Source organism: Aquarana catesbeiana, linkage group LG01, assembly GCF_042186555.1.
Source record: "Aquarana catesbeiana isolate 2022-GZ linkage group LG01, ASM4218655v1, whole genome shotgun sequence".
Classification (NCBI taxonomy): domain Eukaryota; kingdom Metazoa; phylum Chordata; class Amphibia; order Anura; family Ranidae; genus Aquarana; species Aquarana catesbeiana.
Window position 1 is genome coordinate 38,974,657 of NC_133324.1, and position 19,271 is coordinate 38,993,927.

The 19,271-nt window shown below is 45.5% G+C and overlaps 1 protein-coding gene across 1 annotated transcript in view; it reads left to right on the plus strand.

Annotated features, from left to right (window-relative positions):
* Nucleotides 1-9,852: 9,852 nt before the first annotated feature.
* LOC141126425 (vomeronasal type-2 receptor 26-like) overlaps nt 9,853-19,271 on the plus strand; it is a 163,989-nt gene continuing 154,570 nt past the window's right edge. The window contains exon 1 of the mRNA XM_073612673.1: nt 9,853-10,067. Within this exon, the coding sequence (XP_073468774.1) occupies nt 9,853-10,067 (215 nt within the window). The remainder of the gene's footprint in view (nt 10,068-19,271) is intronic.

A 19,271-nucleotide genomic window follows, 5' to 3' on the forward strand; every position in this document is an offset into this window, starting at 1 on the left:
CCTTATACATGACTTTCAACCAATCGACAAAACCACCCAGCAGACTGTACTTACTAAGGAGCAACCACAAGTACTCATGGTTAACACGATCAAAAGCCTTTTCCTGATCCAATGTCAGCAAATACTTTCCCCAGCCTGCAGCCCTGCGTCGCTCCAAGGCCTCCCGGACAGCTAAAACCGCTGTGAAGGTGCTCCTACCCTGGACTGAACAGTGCTGATGGCGAGAAAGCAAAGACTCTGCTACTGACGATAGGCACCAGAAAAATATCTTTGCCAGTATCGACATTAAGAAGGCTGATGAGGCGCCAATTCTCAATCATCGAAGGATCTTTACCCTTTGAAAGAAGAATCACAGCCGAGTGCCTCATGGAAGGAGGAAGTACCCCCTCTGCAAGGCAACTGTTAAAAACCTCTACCAAAAGCCAGAATAGGCTTAAAAGCTTTGTAAAACTCAGCCGTCAAGCCATCCGATCCAGGTGACTTATTGATGGCAAGCTGTTCAATTGCCCTCATCACCTCTTCAACTGCGATCTCCTCTGTCAAATTCATCAATGGGACATCTTCATCATTTAGACCTGGAGTAGAGTCCAAAAAGCTTTCCATCTTGTCATGGTCAAGCTCTTTCCTCCCAAGCAGGTCAGCATAAAAGGACGTCACGACCTCCAGAATCCCTGACCTGGACTTTGTCAAGGAACCTGTACTGTCCTTAAGGCCAATGACCATTTTAACTGCTACACCTTGTTTGCAGTTCTGGTAAGGGTCAGGCGAGTGGTACTTCCCATAGTCCCTCTCCAGAACCAAAGAGGCATGCCGGTCATATTGACACTTCCTGAGAAGGAGTTTCACTTCGGAGATTGCCCCAGGATCTCCTCCTCTCGAGACAAGAATATCCAGCTTCCTCTGTAAACGTTGGTAGGTCATGTATTTATTAAACTGCTTTCTATTGGCTAGGCCACTGAAGAATCCAGCAATCCTCTTTTTGGTCAGCTCCCACCACTCAGCCTTGCTGCTACAAAAGTCCAAGATGGTCACCTGTGCCTGAAAGAATTCCTCAAAGGATTGTCTAACATGTTCTTCCTTGAGTAGAGTCGAATTCAATCTCCAGATGCCCTTACCCCTCTGAGGGGCGTCTGAAGCATTCAGGACCACAGATAGCATACAGTGATCAGAGAACTCTACTGCCTGCACCACTGGGGGCGAGAAAGCAGAGGTCTCCTTCAAAAAAAACCTATCTATCCTACTTTGACTATTACCTCGATGAAAGGTGAACCCAGTGTCATCCGGGAGGTGCTTAATGTGCACATCCACAAGACCAGCATCCCTAACCATACTATTTAAAAAAACGCTAGCATATCCTAGCCTGTCCTTGAAGTCCTTCCTGTCCTTGGGCCTAGTTACTGTATTAAAGTCACCTCCAAAGACCACTTGCCGGGATGTAAAAAGAAATGGCTTGATCCTTGTAAAAAGGCACTTCCTGTCCCACTTTGTGTGCGGCCCATAGACATTAATTAGGCGCAGGTCCTGCCCTCCCACAAGGATGTCTAAGACCATACATCTCCCAATCTCCACCTCAATAACCCGCCGGACAGTTACCATGACGGTTTAAATAACACCGCCACACCGCCGTAAGGCTCGGCCGCAAGAGACCAGTAAGATGGACCATACCTCCACTCTCTCTTGGCCATATGAATATCTGCCAAGGAGGTGAGCCTAGTCTCTTGCAAAAATATAATTTCAGCGTCTAATTGGCTGAACAAAAAGAAGGCCATAGAACGAGCTCTTACTGACTTAATGCTGGCGACATTTATTGTCACCACTTTTAACGGAGGGGGAACCGCCATTTGGGTTATTGGGTGGATTGCTTCTTAGCTCCCCTCTGCTGCTCATCACCAGAAGCCTCTCTCTTTCTTGAGGCCACCTCAAACTCCATCTCAGAATCGGAACTTCGCTCCGAAGAAGCTCCAGATGAGGAAATATCCCACTTAGAGGACCTATAACGGTTGGAGACAGGCACTGGAACCAACCTTCCTTCTCTCCTCCAGGTAATGCAGGTCCGCTTCAGAGATGCCCTCATCTCTTGTTTTTTTCTTTGAAGTCTTTACAGAAGACTCCTTTAGAGAGGAAGAAGCGAACTTTTTAGGACCCACTACCACTCCTGGTGGGGGGGTGCTCCCTTTGAATCAGACTTAGGAGGGGTAGACTCCTGGGGGGTAACTGACTCGGGGGGCACAGACTTGGAAGGTTCTGACACATGAGGAGAGGGTACAGTAGGCTGGTGGGACACAGAGACAGATACAGAAGGAATACTTACAGACACAGGAGGGGTGGCCACAGGAACTGGGGAGGGATCCTGAGCAGGACCAGGGGAGTCAGTCACCACAGAGGAGGATTATACACCAGGGGCCTCACCCTCCATCCTGTCCAGCCTTGACATGTCATCAATTACCTCCTTCTCCATAATGTGCCAGGCTTCAGGACATCTGCTGTAGGGATGGCCAAGGCGCAGGCACGGGTTGCATCTGATCATCTCGGTGCAGTCCTTAGCCATATGACCCTGACCCCGACACACTGAACATATCAAGGCTGAACAGGAAGAGCTCAAATGCCCCTTTTCTCCACAGCGGTGACACAGCTTCGGCTGACCAGGGTAGAAAATAGTCATCCTATCCCTCCCTATAAAAGCTGAGGAGGGCAGGTGACGGACAACATTTCCATCCCTGGCCAACCTGACTGTTACTGACCAACCCCCAGTCCAGATGTTACGCCCATCAAGGATTTTGCTGGGCTTAGTCAAAACCTCACCATAGTTCCTTAACCAGACCTCTAGGTCCTGAGCAGGAACACTCTCATTGGTGAGTATGATGGTTATCTTTTTCACCGTTGACCTTTCCGAAACCGCAACTGGGGCCAGACCTTCCCATTCAGGTCTTGACCTGCCCCGAGCCTCATATCACTCCAAGAACAGGTCAAGACCCTCTGGCCTGGTGATGGTATAATGGTGGCTAATGGTATAATCCCGTGTCCCAGCTACATGTATTAGAGCATACAGGTCATTTGCCCCAAAACTCATCTCCAAAATCAAATCCACCACTGCACGCCATGCTGGAGGGATTGCACCACCTTCCCATTTGAGAATTACCACATTTCTTCTCGGACCCCCAGCAGAAGCCAGAGACCCAAGACCAGATCCCGGGGTGCCCAAAGTGGTAGGCTGCAGGGGGAAACTCTGCTTGGGAGTGGAGCTTTCAGGAGCAGAGCGTACCACCTGAGCAAATGTAGGTTTATCAGGGCCAAGGCCCCACACTGAAGTTACAGTAGTCTGTACATTACTATTATTTTTCACTGCTTGAACGGAGTTGGTAGGACTGTCTATCACACTTGAACTGGGACCATTGTTCGTCACACTTGTACTGGGATGATTTTTATCAGTCACACAAACATTCACATTTCCATCAGGAATAGTCACAGTTTCTGCTGCAATACCAGCTGTCTCCTGAAGCTGTGCTGTAGAGTCTTCAGCAGGTTTGGGGCAAACAGCTTTAGACTCAGTTAAAGGGGGGTTAATTGGTTCTGCTGAATCTTGCAGTTCCTCTGCAGGAATGTCATTTTTTAAATGCAAACTTTGCTGTACTGCAGCATCAGCGGGTACAGCATTGCTACACATGGTATTAGCAGCCTGATTGTCACTGGGCACTTTGTCAGTATCAGTCACAGTGTTGAATGGCACAAAAATTGTTTTATCCACAATATGGGACTTGACAGGCTTTACCTTGTCAGGCACATTATCTGTTATGTCCTCATCATTAAACGCCAGCTGATCCCCCCGCATAGGAGATTCCATTACCTGGATGGCCCTGAGCATGCCTCCTGAGTCCTGGGAAGGCATGGGGCTGCTTACCTCTCCCTGAGGGGGTAGGGGGTCAGAACTGGGGGTCTCCTCCTCTACCTCCATCTTTGTCAACCTCGCAAACCTTTTATCATTGCAAAACTTTTCTTTAAATGGCCCATCTCTGCCTTCCATCATGGACACAATGGTCTCCTTGTGTTCCACCCGGACCTTGGCCAGTTGGATCTCCGGATCCATGGACCCACGTCTCTGGCTATGCAAGCCCTCACACTGCCTTTTCAGGCACTTCAGCTCCGCTCTGAGCTTGTAGAGCTTGTCTCTCTCCTTATTCAGGACCTTAATCCCGGCCACCACTCGTTCCCGGATGGCCCCGGAACCTTCGTCCTCACCAGCCATGGTTTGTACAGGGGCAGGTATGTTACCTGATGGCCCAGGAGATGGCTGAGAGCTTCCAGCAGGAGAGGTCCCGCTGGCCTCCATGGCTTCCCCAGAAAGGGGCCAGGAGAGCTGGGAGAGATTTCACCACCACCCCCCTCTCACACGGATCACCTGCAGCAGCTCCAGAGACACCTTCCTCCTGACACACCTGTGCTCCAATGATGGGTGGGGCACTATTCCTCCCACTGACACCAGTGATGAGGCACTATTCCTCCCACTGACACCTAGAGCCATCTTTACCGCAGGGCAAATGGGGAAGCTGCCCAGGGCTCTGTCACTGTTTGGGGCCCAAAGCAGAGCTGACATTAAGCCCGCGTGCTGCCCACAAATCGGCACTGAAAATCCCCACACACAGCCAGGCAGTCTGTCACTGTCATCAGTGGCGGCGGAACGTGCACAGTGCAGCAGTCAGTGCCAGTGCTGTGTTTTTTCGACCGAGGAGCGGGCCTTTGGTGGGAGGGGTCTTGAGCTCCACTGACGCGCTGGCTCTGCAACTTGCAATGCGTACACTGTGTGATTAGAAAGTGTGGGAACCCATGTTCTAGAGGGATCCCACAGGGTATGTGTGACAGACCTAGCGTGTAGTTACAGTATGGTATATGCATAATACATTGGTCAAAGCTGCCATACCTGGAATTCATCTTTAAGGACACATATCAGTCAGTACTTGGGATAGTAATTGACTGTTCCCCTCCTCCACAAGGTTGCATATCAGTCGTTTTTTTGGATTACTCAAAGTTTAAGATAGTGCTATTATTTTGCACAAAAGGCCATTCCCTGTCCTCTATCAGCATATGGAATGCCATAAGGCAGCAGGAGGAAAATGGTGGAATATTATGAGGAGTAGGGATGAGCCGAACACCCCCCTGTTCGGTTCGCACCAGAACATGCGAACAGGAAAAAAGTTTGTTCGAACAGGCGAACTCCGTTAAAGTCTATGGGACACGAACATGAATAATCAAAAGTGCTAATTTTAAAGGCTAATATGCAAGTTATTGTCATAAAAAGTGTTTGGGGACCTGGGTCCTGCCCCAGGGGACATGGATCAATGCAAAAAAAAGTTTTAAAAACGGCCATTTTTTCAGGAGCAGTGATTTTAATAATGCTTAAAGTCAAACAATAAAAGTGTAATATCCCTTTAAATTTCGTACCTGGGGGGTGTCTATAGTATGCCTGTAAAGGGGCGCATGTTTCCTGTGTTTAGAACAGTCTGACAGCAAAATGACATTTTGAAGGAAAAAACTCATTTAAAACTACCCGCGGCTATTGCATTGCCGACAATACACATAGAAGTTCATTGATAAAAACGGCATGGGAATTCCCCAAAGGGGAACCCCGAACCAAAATTAAAAAAAAAAAATGACGTGGGAGTCCCCCTTAATTCCATACCAGGCCCTTCAGGTCTGGTATGGATATTAAGGGGAACCCCGGCCAAAATTTTAAAAAAAAAATGACGTGGGGTTCCCCCTAAATTCTATATTAGACCCTTCAGGTCTGGTATGGATTTTAAGGGGAACCCCGCGCCAAAAAAAAAAAAAAAAACGGCATGGGGTCCCCCCAAAGATCCATACCAGACCCTTATCCGAGCACGCAACCTGGCAGGCCGCAGGAAAAGAGGGGGGGACGAGAGTGCGGCCCCCCCTCCCTCCTGAACCGTACCAGGCCACATGCCCTCAACATTGGGAGGGTGCTTTGGGGTAGCCCCCCAAAACACCTTGTCCCCATGTTGATGAGGACAAGGGCCTCATCCCCACAACCCTGGCCGGTGGTTGTGGGGGTCTGCGGGCGGGGGGCTTATCGGAATCTGGAAGCCCCCTTTAACAAGGTGACCCCCAGATCCCGGCCCCCCCTGTGTGAAATGGTAAGGGGGTACATAAGTACCCCTACCATTTCACGAAAAAAGTGTCAAAAATGTTAAAAATGACAAGAGACAGTTTTTGACAATTCCTTTATTTAAATGCTTCTTCTTTCTTCTATCTTCCTTCATCTTCTGGTTCTTCTGGCTCTTCTGGTTCTTCCTCCAGCGTTCTCGTCCAGCATCTCCTCCGCGGCGTCTTCTATCTTCTTCTCCTCGGGCCGCTCCGCACCCATGGCATGGGGGGGAGGCTCCCGCTCTTCTCTTCTTCTTTTCTTCTCTTCTTCTCTTCTTCATTTTCTTCTCTGGGCCACTCCAATCCATGCTGGCATGGAGGGAGGCTCCCGCTGTGTGACGGCGCTCCTCGTCTGACAGTTCTTAAATAACGGAGGGGCGGGGCCACCCGGTGACCCCGCCCCCCTCTGACGCACGGGACATGACGGGACTTCCCTGTGGCATTCCCTGTGACGTCACAGGGAAGTCCCGTCAAGTCACCGTGCGTCAGAGGGGGGCGGGGTCACCGGGTGGCCCCGCCCCCCCCGTTATTTAAGAACTGTCAGATGAGGAGCGCCGTCACACAGCGGGAGCCTCCCTCCATGCCAGCATGGATTGCGGAGCGGCCCAGAGAAGAAAATGAAGAAGAGAAGAAGAGAAGAAAAGAAGAAGAGAAGAGCGGGAGCCTCCCCCCAATGCCATGGGTGCGGAGCGGCCCGAGGAGAAGAAGATAGAAGACGCCACGGAGGAGATGCTGGACGAGAACGCCGGAGGAAGAACCAGAAGAGCCAGAAGAACCAGAAGATGAAGGAAGATAGAAGAAAGAAGAAGCATTTAAATAAAGGAATTGTCAAAAACTGTCTCTTGTCATTTTTAACATTTTTGACAGTTTTTTAGTGAAATGGTAGGGGTAAGAACCCCCTTACCATTTCACACAGGGGGGGGCCGGGATCTGGGGGTCCCCTTGTTAAAGGGGGCTTCCAGATTCCGATAAGCCCCCCACCCGCAGACCCCCACAACCACCGGCCAGGGTTGTGGGGATGAGGCCCTTGTCCTCATCAACATGGGGACAAGGTGTTTTGGGGGGCTACCCCAAAGCACCCTCCCAATGTTGAGGGAATGTGGCCTGGTACGGTTCAGGAGGGGGGGCCGCACTCTCGTCCCCCCCTCTTTTCCTGCGGCCTGCCAGGTTGCGTGCTCGGATAAGGGTCTGGTATGGATTTTTGGGGGGACCCCACACCGTTTTTTTTTTTTTTTTGGCGCGGGGTTCCCCTTAAAATCCATAGGTCTGGTATGGAATTTAGGGGGAACCCCACCTCATTTTTTTATTTAAATTTTGGCCGGGGTTCCCCTTAATATCCATATCAGACCTGAAGGGCCTGGTATGGAATTTAGGGGGACTCCCACGTCATTTTTTTATAAAATTTTGGTTCGGGGTTCCCCTTTGGGGAATTCCCATGCCGTTTTTATCAATGAACTTCTATGTGTATTGTCGGCAATGCAATAGCCGCGGGTAGTTTTAAATGAGTTTTTTCCTTCAAAATGTCATTTTGCTGTCAGACTGTTCTAAACACAGGAAACATGCGCCCCTTTACAGGCATACTATAGACACCCCCCAGGTACAAAATTTAAAGGGATATTATACTTTTATTGATTGACTTTAAGCATTATTAAAATCACTGCTCCTGAAAAAACGGCCGTTTTTAAAACTTTTTTTTGCATTGATCCATGTCCCCTGGGGCAGGACCCAGGTCCCCAAACACTTTTTATGACAATAACTTGCATATTAGCCTTCAAAATTAGCACTTTTGATTTCTCCCATAGACTTTTAAAGGGTGTTCCGCGGCATTCGAATTTGCCGCGAACACCCCAAATTGTTCGCTGTTCGGCGAACTTGCGAACAGTCAATGTTCGAGTCGAACATGAGTTCGACTCGAACTCGAAGCTCATCCCTAATGAGGAGGAATGTTTGAGTGTTAAAGGTTAGGAGGAGAAGTGTTGGAGTGCTGAAGGTTAGCAAAAGTGTTGGGTGATGAAGGTTAGGAAGAGATATAAAACAGAGAGGTGATAAGGGCGCTCTGGTGGAGGTGGGTAGCTGGTCAGAGGGATGATAGTGATGAGATGGCACTTCTGGCAGCACTTTGGTTAGAGGAGAAGCAACTCTGAAGATATAAAAAAGGAAAAGAAAGGCGCCCCTAAGTGCAGTATGTAAAATTTAATAGAGTGCACAAAGGGTTAAAAGCACATTGAATTAATATACAGGTGTGTTACATGGTCGGCCGGGTGTCATATAGACACCCGGCCGACCATGTAACACACCTGTATATTAATTCAATGTCAACCTTATGTTTGTATATTTATTTATTTATTATTGCTAATTTACCCACTGCCATCTGTGCCCTGTACCCCTGTGTCAAATTCCTTCAGGACTTCATTGTATATAGCATTGACGTTAATAATCCATTTTGCGAGTGCACGGTCATCTTGGCCGTTCTCATAATACATCTGTCACTTCCCTTACCATTGTGTATTTAGTATCTGCCCACACTCCTCCCCTTGCTCCTCCCCCTCACCATTTATAAGCTAGCTTGAGGAGTGTGGGCGTAGGTCTGACGAAGGAGCCGCACATGCTCCAAAACGCGTTACCACCCCCTTCTCTACACTGACACCATCAGCCTTGTGTGTCCCGCAGTGAATACAGGCTTCCCTGCTGCCTCCTCTTTCCAACACGCATGAGAACGTTTTACAGCTGCTGGATGGCTCTACACTGCTCTCTACCACCGTGCTGAGGATGGAGACATGCCATAGATGAGGACTCCTGATTTTATCATGTCTTTTAACACTCAACAATCTTGTAAGTGCTTTTAACCCTTTGTGCACTCTATTAAATTTTACATACTGCACTTAGAGGTGCCTTTCTTTTCCTTTTTAAAGGTTAGGAAGAGAAGTGTTGGGGTGCTGAAGGTTAGAAGTATTAGAGTTCTGGCAACAGCAGGAAATATAGTGTGAAGTTTCAAGGAGATGTGTCACCCCTTCTCAATACAAGGGGAATGTTCTGGTACATCTACACCCACCATTGCAGAGGGAGCCCAAGTAGAAGAATGACTGTAGGAAAAGAAAAAACACAAAGCCATTACTATTTCACGAGTGTAAAAACAGAAGACATGGAGAAGTAGGTATTCACACACTTGGACACATTTGAAGGCAATGGCCCACAAAAAGATAAGTAACAATGTGCTTCTTTTACAGGCCGAGCTTAGTTTACAGAGTCACTTTAAGATAATAAAATAGTCATATAGAACAGTTATGTGCATTGTTATTGTAAGTGGAAGAATTGTTATAAAATTATCTGGTACTACCTGTGTATTTCAATTGTATGATTTATTTGTCATACAAAATATTTAGCACTGATCCTTGCTGAATAGAGTTTATTGTAAGGAAATTCTGTGTCTTGGTTTACAATTGTTAAAATTATATGAATAATAGAGAACTAAACTTAACCACTCACAAATAAACTACCTGCACAAACAACTAAAAGTCGAAAGAAGATGATGTCAGTATTTTGAGAACAAAGAGAGATGTATGGTACTGAACTGTATAAAAGAAGGAGAGAGAAGCCATCTCATTGTATTGTCATTGTGATACCCATGCTGCAGAGGTCTGTGTCACAATGGAGAATTATAGGCTTTAATTAAAGAAGAACCCAGTGATCGGAGCTATGGTCATATCATATACCTACATCTTCCAGTTCTGTGTAATTCTACAATGTATAACACTCTGGAGATCAGGATTGCAGAGTCCGGCCTGTGCCCTTCATTTTACTGATGTATTTAATGAGTTCCAATATTTTCAGGATGGAGATCTGATCATTGGAGGAGTGTTCACTGTGAGATCAAAAGTAGAACTAGAATCACCTGAAAAAAAGATATACAGGTGTGTAACTTATTTGCTAGGAAGAGAAAAATGTGTTCAGGGTGACAAAGAACAACACATAGGACTTTACAAAATGATTGGAAGAAATACATGTGATGGAATATTATAAGAATGTATATAGAATGTCTTCTCATTTACATGCAAACCAAGCTGTCCAGAAAGTGACAGAGGGTAGGTGACAGGGATGGGTGACAGTGACAGGGGGTTGGTGATGGTGACAGGGGATGGGTGACAGTGACAGGGGGTGGGTGACGGTGACCGGGGTGGGTGACAGTGACAGGGGATGGGTGACAGTGACAGGGGGTGGGTGATGGTGACAGAGAATGGCTGACAGTAACCGGGGTGGGTGACGATGACAGAGAGTGGGTACCGGTGACCGTGGGTAGGTGATGGTGACAGGGGGTAGGTGACGGTGACAGGGATGGATGATGGTGACAGGGGATGGGTGACAGTGACAGGGGGTAGGTGACAGTGAGGGGGATGGGTGACAGTGACAGGAGATGAATGACGGTAACAGGGGGTAGGTGACGGTGACAGGGAAGGATGACAGTGACAGGGGTAGGTGACAGTGACAGGGGTAGGTGACATTGACAGGGATGAGTGACAGTGACAGGAGGTAGGTGATGGTGACAGGGATGGGTGACAGTGACAGGGGGTAGGTGATGGTGACAGGGATGGGTGACAGTGACAGGGGGTGGGTGATGATGACAGGGGGTGGGTGACGGTGACAAAATTTGTAACAATCTATAACAGTGTCAGGGTGTTGGAGAAGTTGCTGGAAGAGTCTTTTCTTTAAAGCTGAAAAGTGTGGGGATTCCTCCATCTGCTCTGTTTGTGTGGATGGAGAGATTGTTTACTTTTTGTTGTTGTAAAAGAGATCACTTTAAATCCTCCCCACTGAAACATTGTATTCTGGCAGCGAGACTCTCTACTTGCAGAATACACAGATTTGTGTTCTACTAGGCCTCTGCTTTCAGAAAATATATTATGTTCCGGGGGACTTTGAGATAATTTTTTAACTAAAAATGAAGATTTTTTTATGTGTGCAAAAAAAAAAAAAAAGGATTTAGAGGGGACAAGGCTAAATCCAGGGGGAAGTTTTTTTGTGGAAAGTGTTAAGTGCACTCACACTTTAATTCAGATTGTTCTGTCACCATTCTTTATACATACCTCAAAACAAATTAAATTCATTAAATTAATACACTGCGCTAAAGACTGTATCCTTTCTAATAAAAATATTAATAATATTAATAAATACTGCTACTTAAAAACCAAACAACTATCACCAATTGGGCTAATAATAATATTGCACAAACCAATAATTAATCACACTGGGGGTCATTTACTGTAGAGCTGCGGCGCTAATTAGCGCTAATTCGCAGTAATTAGCGCAAAAATGGTATTCACTATAGCGCTGGTGAGAAAATACTCCCAAAACCGAATTTACTATAGTTCCCTGAAACCAAATAGCGCTCAAACCCTTACTCTGCTAAAACCTGGAGAATTGCACATGGAAATAATGTTTAGAGCATGATATAATTGCCTAAATGGTACTGAAATATGCGGTATATTATTTAAAGATAATCTGCTTTTAAACTGTGTGAAAAAGTGATTTCTACACTGAAATATCTTTAAAAGTCTGAGAAGTGAAAAATTCCCCGTTTTGGACAATTAGGTGCCAACACAACTGAGCATGCTCAGACCTGAATATAACTCTCATTTTAACTCCAGTGTCTTTTTTAGCCGGCTCTATAGTAAATACCAAAATGAGAGCTAATTAGAGAGCATTTTTTTTAAATGAAAATCTGCTCTGTTCTAGTCCAAATGAAGTAGTAGTCATTGATTCTAATGGAACAATTGTAACTTTCACAAAATAAAATCTTTTAATGTTGAGATGAAATGTATCTTTCTCTGAAATAAAGATACATTTGTGAAATAAATTTTCCTTTGCAACATTGTTGCTTCTAATTAAAATATTTTGTTTTTAAGAATACTAGAATGTGGAATGTTTTGATGTTTTGGTAAAATATATTTTTCTCTGTCACTTTCACTTGTTACTCTTCATCTCACAACAATCTTTACCCCAAACTCACACAGGTGTCTTTATAATCCACAAACAATACCATTGCTGATGAAAATTTAAAATGAATCACAATTTTTGTGCTTTTTATTATTTCCAAATATTCATAATTTGAGCCCAAAAAATGTGATATGTGTACCAACATCAGAAAGCAAAATGTAATTCCCCAAAATTTGAGGGTAATATTCTACTCTCACCCACAAAAAAACACCAAATATCACAGAATAAATCAAGAAGAATAACTCTTGAGTAATGTAATTCCATCACTTGTATGTCCATAGAAATGCAGTATTTATGTGTTTTTATGTGTATTTATGTGTAGTTATGTGTAGGAGGCTCTCACACGTGGCAGCTCTGTGGCTTAGAGGTTAGAACTTCTGCTTGGTATCTCTGAGGGTCTGGGTTCAAATCCCAACCATGTTACTTCATGTAGAGAAGTTGTCTCATCTCCCAGGTCCTATAACTATGTCTAATTGTAGTATTTATGTGTAGGAGGGTTCCACCACCATTGTAAGTCTTTTCCAAATACATGATTTAGCCAAAAGTATTGGGATGCCTGCCTTTACACACACATGAACTTTAATGGCAGCCCAGTCTTAGTCCGTAGGGTTAAAATTTGATTTGGCCCACCCTTTGCAGCTAGAACAGCTTCTGAGAAGGCTGTCCACAAGGTTTAGTGTGCCTATGGGAATGTTTGATCATTCTTCCAGAAGTGCATTTGTGAGGCCAGGCACTGATGTTGGATGAGAAGGCCTGGCTCGCAGTCTCTACTCTAATTCAGCCAAAGGGTGTTCTATCGGGTTGAGGCCAGGACTCTGTGCAGGCCAGTCAAGTTTCTCCACCCCAAACTTGCTCATCCTCTGTCTCTTTATTGATCTTGCTTCGTGCACTGGTGTACAGTCATGTTGGAACAGGAAGGGGCTTTCCCCAAACTGTTCCCACAAAGTTGGGAGCATGAAATTGTCCAAAATGTCTTGGTATGCTGACGCCTTAAGAGTTCCCTTAACTGGAACTAAGAGGCCAAAAACCAACCCTTGAAAAACAACCCCACATCATAATCCCCCCTCCACCAAATCATTTGGACCAGTGCACAAAGCAAGGTCCATAAAGACACGGATGAGGGAGTTTGGGGTGGAGGAACTTGACTGGCCTGCACAGAGTCCTGACCTCAACACAACAGAACACCTTGGGGATGAATTAGAGAGGAGACTGTAGGTCAGGCCTTCTCGTCCAACATCAGTGCCTGACCTCACAAATGCACTTGGAAGAATGGTCAAACATTCTCATAGACACACTCCTAAACCTTGTGGACAAGAAGAGTTGAAGCTGTTATAGCTGCAAAGGGTGGGCCAAATGAGTTTTGAACCCAATACCAATACTGGGATGCCATTACAGTTCATGTGCGTTTAAAGGCAGGCGTCCCAATACTTACGCCAATATACTGTATATTGCTTGTGACACTGAGCATGGCTATGGACTTAGGGCTGGTTCACAACACAGAAATGCAGAGAACATCTGTGGGGCTGCCCTGGTGACTAAGTGGGTAGCTGTTCTGTCTAGCAGCACCTGGGATGTTGGTTCAATTCCCCAACATGCTAATCCTTGTGTTGAAGTTTATGTGTTCTCCCTGTGTGGGTTTCTCACCACAATCCAAAGACATGCTGGCTTTATATTTGTCTCTTGTCAAAATAGGTTCTAATGTAAGAAAGTTAATTTTGGACTTTAGATTGGAAGCTCATTGCAGCCAGGGACTAATGTTTGTTAGCACTAATCATGCCCAGGGACTTGGACATTTAACAGTTTAGGGTTTACACTGCATGGGTACATATGCTTAGAAAACTGTTGCTTTATTTATGTGGATGCAAATGGACTTTGATCTTTGTCCTGTCCCTTGGAGATTTGATGCACATAGCCAAGGGCTAACACAGTTGCAAATAGTATTATGTGTTCCTGCTCATCAAGTGCAATCACTTTAGACATACATGAAGAGACAGATTGAAAGATACTGGTGGGCATTTACTTCTATTGGGTGTGTCAGTGTGCTAACAATACAACCTCTCTTATATAAAGGCCTGCAGTAGGGGGGTTTGTTTGGCCTGAGAAGGAATGATATTGGGAGATTTGATGAAGTTCTTGTGAATGTTTTTCAATCAAAAGTGGGTTTATGTGGCCATGCTATCAATGATGTGTGTGTATTGTTCGTTCCTGTCTGATCATGCAAACATCGTTTGGAAGCGTCTGCTGACCTACTCTTTTTTATCTCGTTTAATCGTGTACACTGAAATGCAGCTTCCAGCAGAACATGGTCACCAATGTATGTATGTGTGGATTGTGGGCTGGTGGTGGGTGCTTTGAATAAGTCTTTTAATATTATAATGGAATGCTTTGAAGGAATGACTGTTGAGCATGTTTCTATAATCTTGCAGATAATAATGTGATGTGTTGCCCGTTATACACTGAAATTAAAGCTGTGTCCACTCTAAGGTTTTGTCAAAATTTAGATTGTAAGCTACTATGAGCAGGGCCCTTAAAATCCCATTGCTAAATGTAGCACCAAATATATCCTGTCCAAATTTTTTTGAAGCTAGTAAATGAATGTAATTTTTTTTTGTTTTGTTTTTCTGCTGGTATAATAAAAGTACTGAGCTTTGGTGTGGTGTATTTTTTTTTTTTCCTTCTACTTTTTTCTCTTTAGTTTTTGTGGGTGGTGTTTTTGGGAAAATGCAATATCTCTTATATTTTATTTCAATATGTATTTGTGCATCAAAAAACTAATCTCTTTGCCCTGGTTCACATTGATGCTACTTTGAAATCGCATTACTTCACTTGAAGTAGCACTATTTCAAAGTAGCAAGGTCAGCACAGGGGCGGATCCAGAGTCTAGTCTCGGGAGGGGCACTGCCAGGAAATATATTTTTTTGGGGTACATCTATCGGGGAAATGGCTGGTGTTGGCGCTTCAATCATCACGGCACCATGGTTGTTATAGTGTCAGGATGATTGAAGCGCATTATTACTATTATTACATTGTTATAAAAAATTAAATAGTTTAACTCACCATAATGCAGAATCAGTGGGAGCCCCGAGTGTGTCACTTGCCACGTCACCTGTCATCAGATGCAGATTGTCACTTGCCACATCGCCTGCCACATGTTGCGGATTGTCGCTTGTCACCAGATGCAGATTGTCACTTGCCACGTCGCCTGCCACATGTTGCAGATTGTCACTTGCCACGTCGCTTGTCACCAGATGCAGATTTTCACTTGCCATGTCACCTGCCACATGTTGCAGATTGTCACTTGCCACGTCGCTTGTCACCAGATGCAGATTGTCACTTGCCACATCGCCTGCCACATGTTACGGATTGTCACTTGCCAGGTCGCCTATCACCAGATGAAGATTGTCACTTGCCACGTCGCCTGCCACATGTTGCGGATTGTCACTTGCCAGGTCGCCTGTCACCAGCTGAAGATTGTCACTTGCCACGTCGCCTGCCACATGTTGCGGATTGTCACTTGCCACGTTGCCTGTCACCAGATGCAGATTGTCACTTGCCACGTCGCCTGCCACATGTTGCGGATTGTCACTTGCCAGGTCGCCTGTCACCAGATGAAGATTGTCACTTGCCACCTGCTAAGGTGGTCTCTTGTGTCCCAGAGATAGGCAGCAGAGAGATGATGTAATCTCTCTGCTGCCGCAGCTGCCTGCATGGTGAGGGGGGAACTGCAGGGATGCAGAGCGGGCGCCGGGCGGTCAGAGATGATGTCAACTCTCTGCTCCCCCGCCCGCAGGCTCCCTGATTGGCCAGCAGCCCGCTCACACATCGAGCTGCGCCGGCACATCTCACCAACTGAGCCGCCGGGTCAGCCCGCTGTCTCTCTCCTGCGGAGCCACCCAGCGGCTCTCTCACCTATGGAGCCGCCCGGCAGCTCTTTCACTTACGGAGCCGCCTGCCGGCTCAGTCTGTCACCTATGGAGCCGCCTGGTGGCTCTTTCACTTACGGAGCTGCTCGCCGGCTCAGTCTGTCACCTATGGAGCCGCTCTTTCACTTACGGAGCCGCTCGCCAGCTCTGTAACTTACGGAGCCGCCCGCCGGCTCTCTGACACACCCACATTTCTCGGAGGGGGCAATTGCCCCGTTGCCCCCCCCCCGGATCCGCCCCTGGGTCAACATGATTTCAGGTGCTACTGGATAGACATCTGTGTGGCTTCATACACAAATGTCTATTGAAGTCGCACCTGAAATTGGCAAAAGTAGTGCAGGAATTACTTTAGCAAATTGGTGCGGTGCCACAAAAAAAGTTGCATCGATTGGAACAGTGCCATTACTGCCTATAGTCATGCGATTTGAACTCTCAAATCGCATGACAAATCGCTCCAATGTAAACCTAGGCTTCTGCACACCTGCAAGATAATGATAAAGGTGGAATCTTTATATATAACAGCTGTGGAGAATTGCAGGTAATGAATTCAGCTGGTGGATAGGCAATGTTGTATGTGTCAGCTTTAGTTCACGTTGGTGCGATTTGACATGTCAAAGCGGTGACAATTGTGCTGTTTTAATTGGTGCAACTTTGGGGTGCAATTTGTATCGATATCAGTGCAGAAACCTGCACAGATGTCTCTGAAATTCCCCCTGCAGTCGGGACTGACATGCGGGAATGAAAGTGTGTGATTTCAGCTGCACGATTTCCTCCCGCTGCTAACCCAGGGACACCATTTCCTATCGAATGCCTTTAAATATGATAGGTAGAAATACAAATTTGCATATCTGCAAATAAACAAAAATAATAAAATTCTAATAGTGGTTGCGATCAAATATTCGCAACAGCGATCAAAAGAGTGTGGTTTCACCTTCTGACCCAGAAATAAGTCATTGTAATCACCCGGAAGTCCCCGTGCTGGTCAAGATCTCCATCTAGGTGGACATGGCGAGGTCCCTCTTTAGCAAAGAGGAGGTGCGGCTCATTTTCCGGATAAGGGTATGATATGTACTTGTGCTTAATCAATGTTGGGGTGGATGTGGTAGTTAGGTTTGGTGTGGGTGGGGTTCATTGATTTGTTTGGCATCACCACACATTTGCTTCTGGCCCATGTGCACACATCACTTCCTGCATTTGTTCTGCTGATGTAAATGCAAGTATAAATGAGAGCTCCTTTCTATTAAAAAATATATATGACTTGTTTCACAGTTGGGCGACTTTGGACCTCCGAGTTGCTTGACAAGTTGTACCCCATGATTCTCAATGATAACTAGGTATGGGCCGAACACCCCCCTGTTCGGTTCACAACAGAACATGCGAAAAGACAAAAAATTTGTGTGAACACCATTAAAACCGCTTCCCGCCCGCCGTACGCCAAATGATATCCTTGGATTTGAGCGGGGATATCTGAGTGATGCCTGTAGCTACAGACATCATCCAGATATCGTCTTTTAGAGCCGGCGAATCTGCACACCATAAGAATGATCATTCTTACGGGAGGCGAGAGGGGACTTCCCCCCTCCCGCCACCCTCCGCTACGATCGGTGAGTCACAGGATCCGCCAGCCCCGGATGTTTAGCATAGAGATTTCCGGTGGACCAGATGGTCGCCGGAGTCTCTATGATCGTTCAGAGGCCGGGCGTGATGTTATGATGTCAGGCCGGCCTCTGTATTAAAAAAAACGACGCCGCTTCAGCTGGGAAGCGGAGAACGTTTTTTTTATTTTGTTTCAGGCTTCTAAGCCTAGAGGTGAGATGTGGGGTCTTATTGACCCCATATCTCACTGTAAAGAGCACCTGTCATGGTTATTCCTATTACAGGGGAGGATTACATTCCTTGTAATAGAAACAAAAGTGATACAAAACATTTTTTTGGGAAAAAAAGTGTCAAGCTAAAATAAAAAAAGTAAAATTAACAATAAAAAAAAATAATTTTTTTTTAAAGCGCCCCTTGAGCTCGCATGCAGAAGCGAGCGCATACATAAGTCCCGCCCACATATGAAAACTGTGTTCAAACCACACATGTGAGGTTTTGCCGTGAACGTTAGAGAGAGAGCAATAATTTTGGTCCTGGACCTCCTCTGTAACTCAAAACATGTAACCAGTAAAAAGTTTTAAAGCGTCGCCTAAGGGGATTTTTAAATAGCGAAGTTTGGCACCATTCCACGAGCGTGTGCAATTTTGAAGCGTGACATCTATTTACTCGGTGTAACTTCATCTTTCACATTATGCAAAAACATTGGGCTAACTTTCTTGTTTTTTTTTTTTTTTTAAAGCCCAAAACTGTTTTTTTTTCCTAAAAAAACGCATTCGTAAAATTGCTGCGCAAATACCATGCTAGATAAAAAGTTGCAATGACCACCATTGTATTCTCTAGGGTCTCTGCTAAAAAAAAAACATATATAATGTTTGGAGTTTCATGTAATTTTCTAGCCATAAAATTATGATTTTTACATGTAGGAGAGAAATGTCAGAATTGGCCTGGTAGGCAAGTGGTTAAAGTCTATGGGACACGAACATGAATAATCAAAAGTGCTAATTTTAAAGGTTAATATGCAAGTTATTGTCATAAAAAGTGTTTGGGGACCTGGGTCCTGCCCCAGGGGACATGTATCAATGCAAAAAAGTTTTAAAAATGGCCGTTTTTTCGGGAGCAGTGATTTTAATAATGCTTAAAGTGAAACAATAAAAGTGTAATATTCCTTTAAATTTCATACCTGGGAGGTGTCTATAGTATGCCTGTAAAGGGGTGCATGTTTCCCATGTTTAGAACAGTCTGACAGCAAAATGACATTTCAAAGGAAAAAAAGTCATTTAAAACTATTCATGGCTAATAATGAATTGCCGGTCCGACAATACACATAAATGTTCATTGATAAAAACGGCATGGGAATTCCCCACAGGGGAACCCCGAACCAAAATGTTTAAAAAAAATGGCATGGGGGGTCCCCCTAAATTCCATACCAGGCCCTTCAGGTCTGGTATGGATACTAAGGGGAACCTCGGCCAAAATTACAATAAAAATGGCGTGGGGTCCCCCTCAAAATCTATACCAGACCCTTCAGGTCTGGTATGGATTTTAAGGGGAACCCCGCGCCAAAATGTAAAAAAAAATGGCGTGGGGTCCCCCCAAAAATCCATA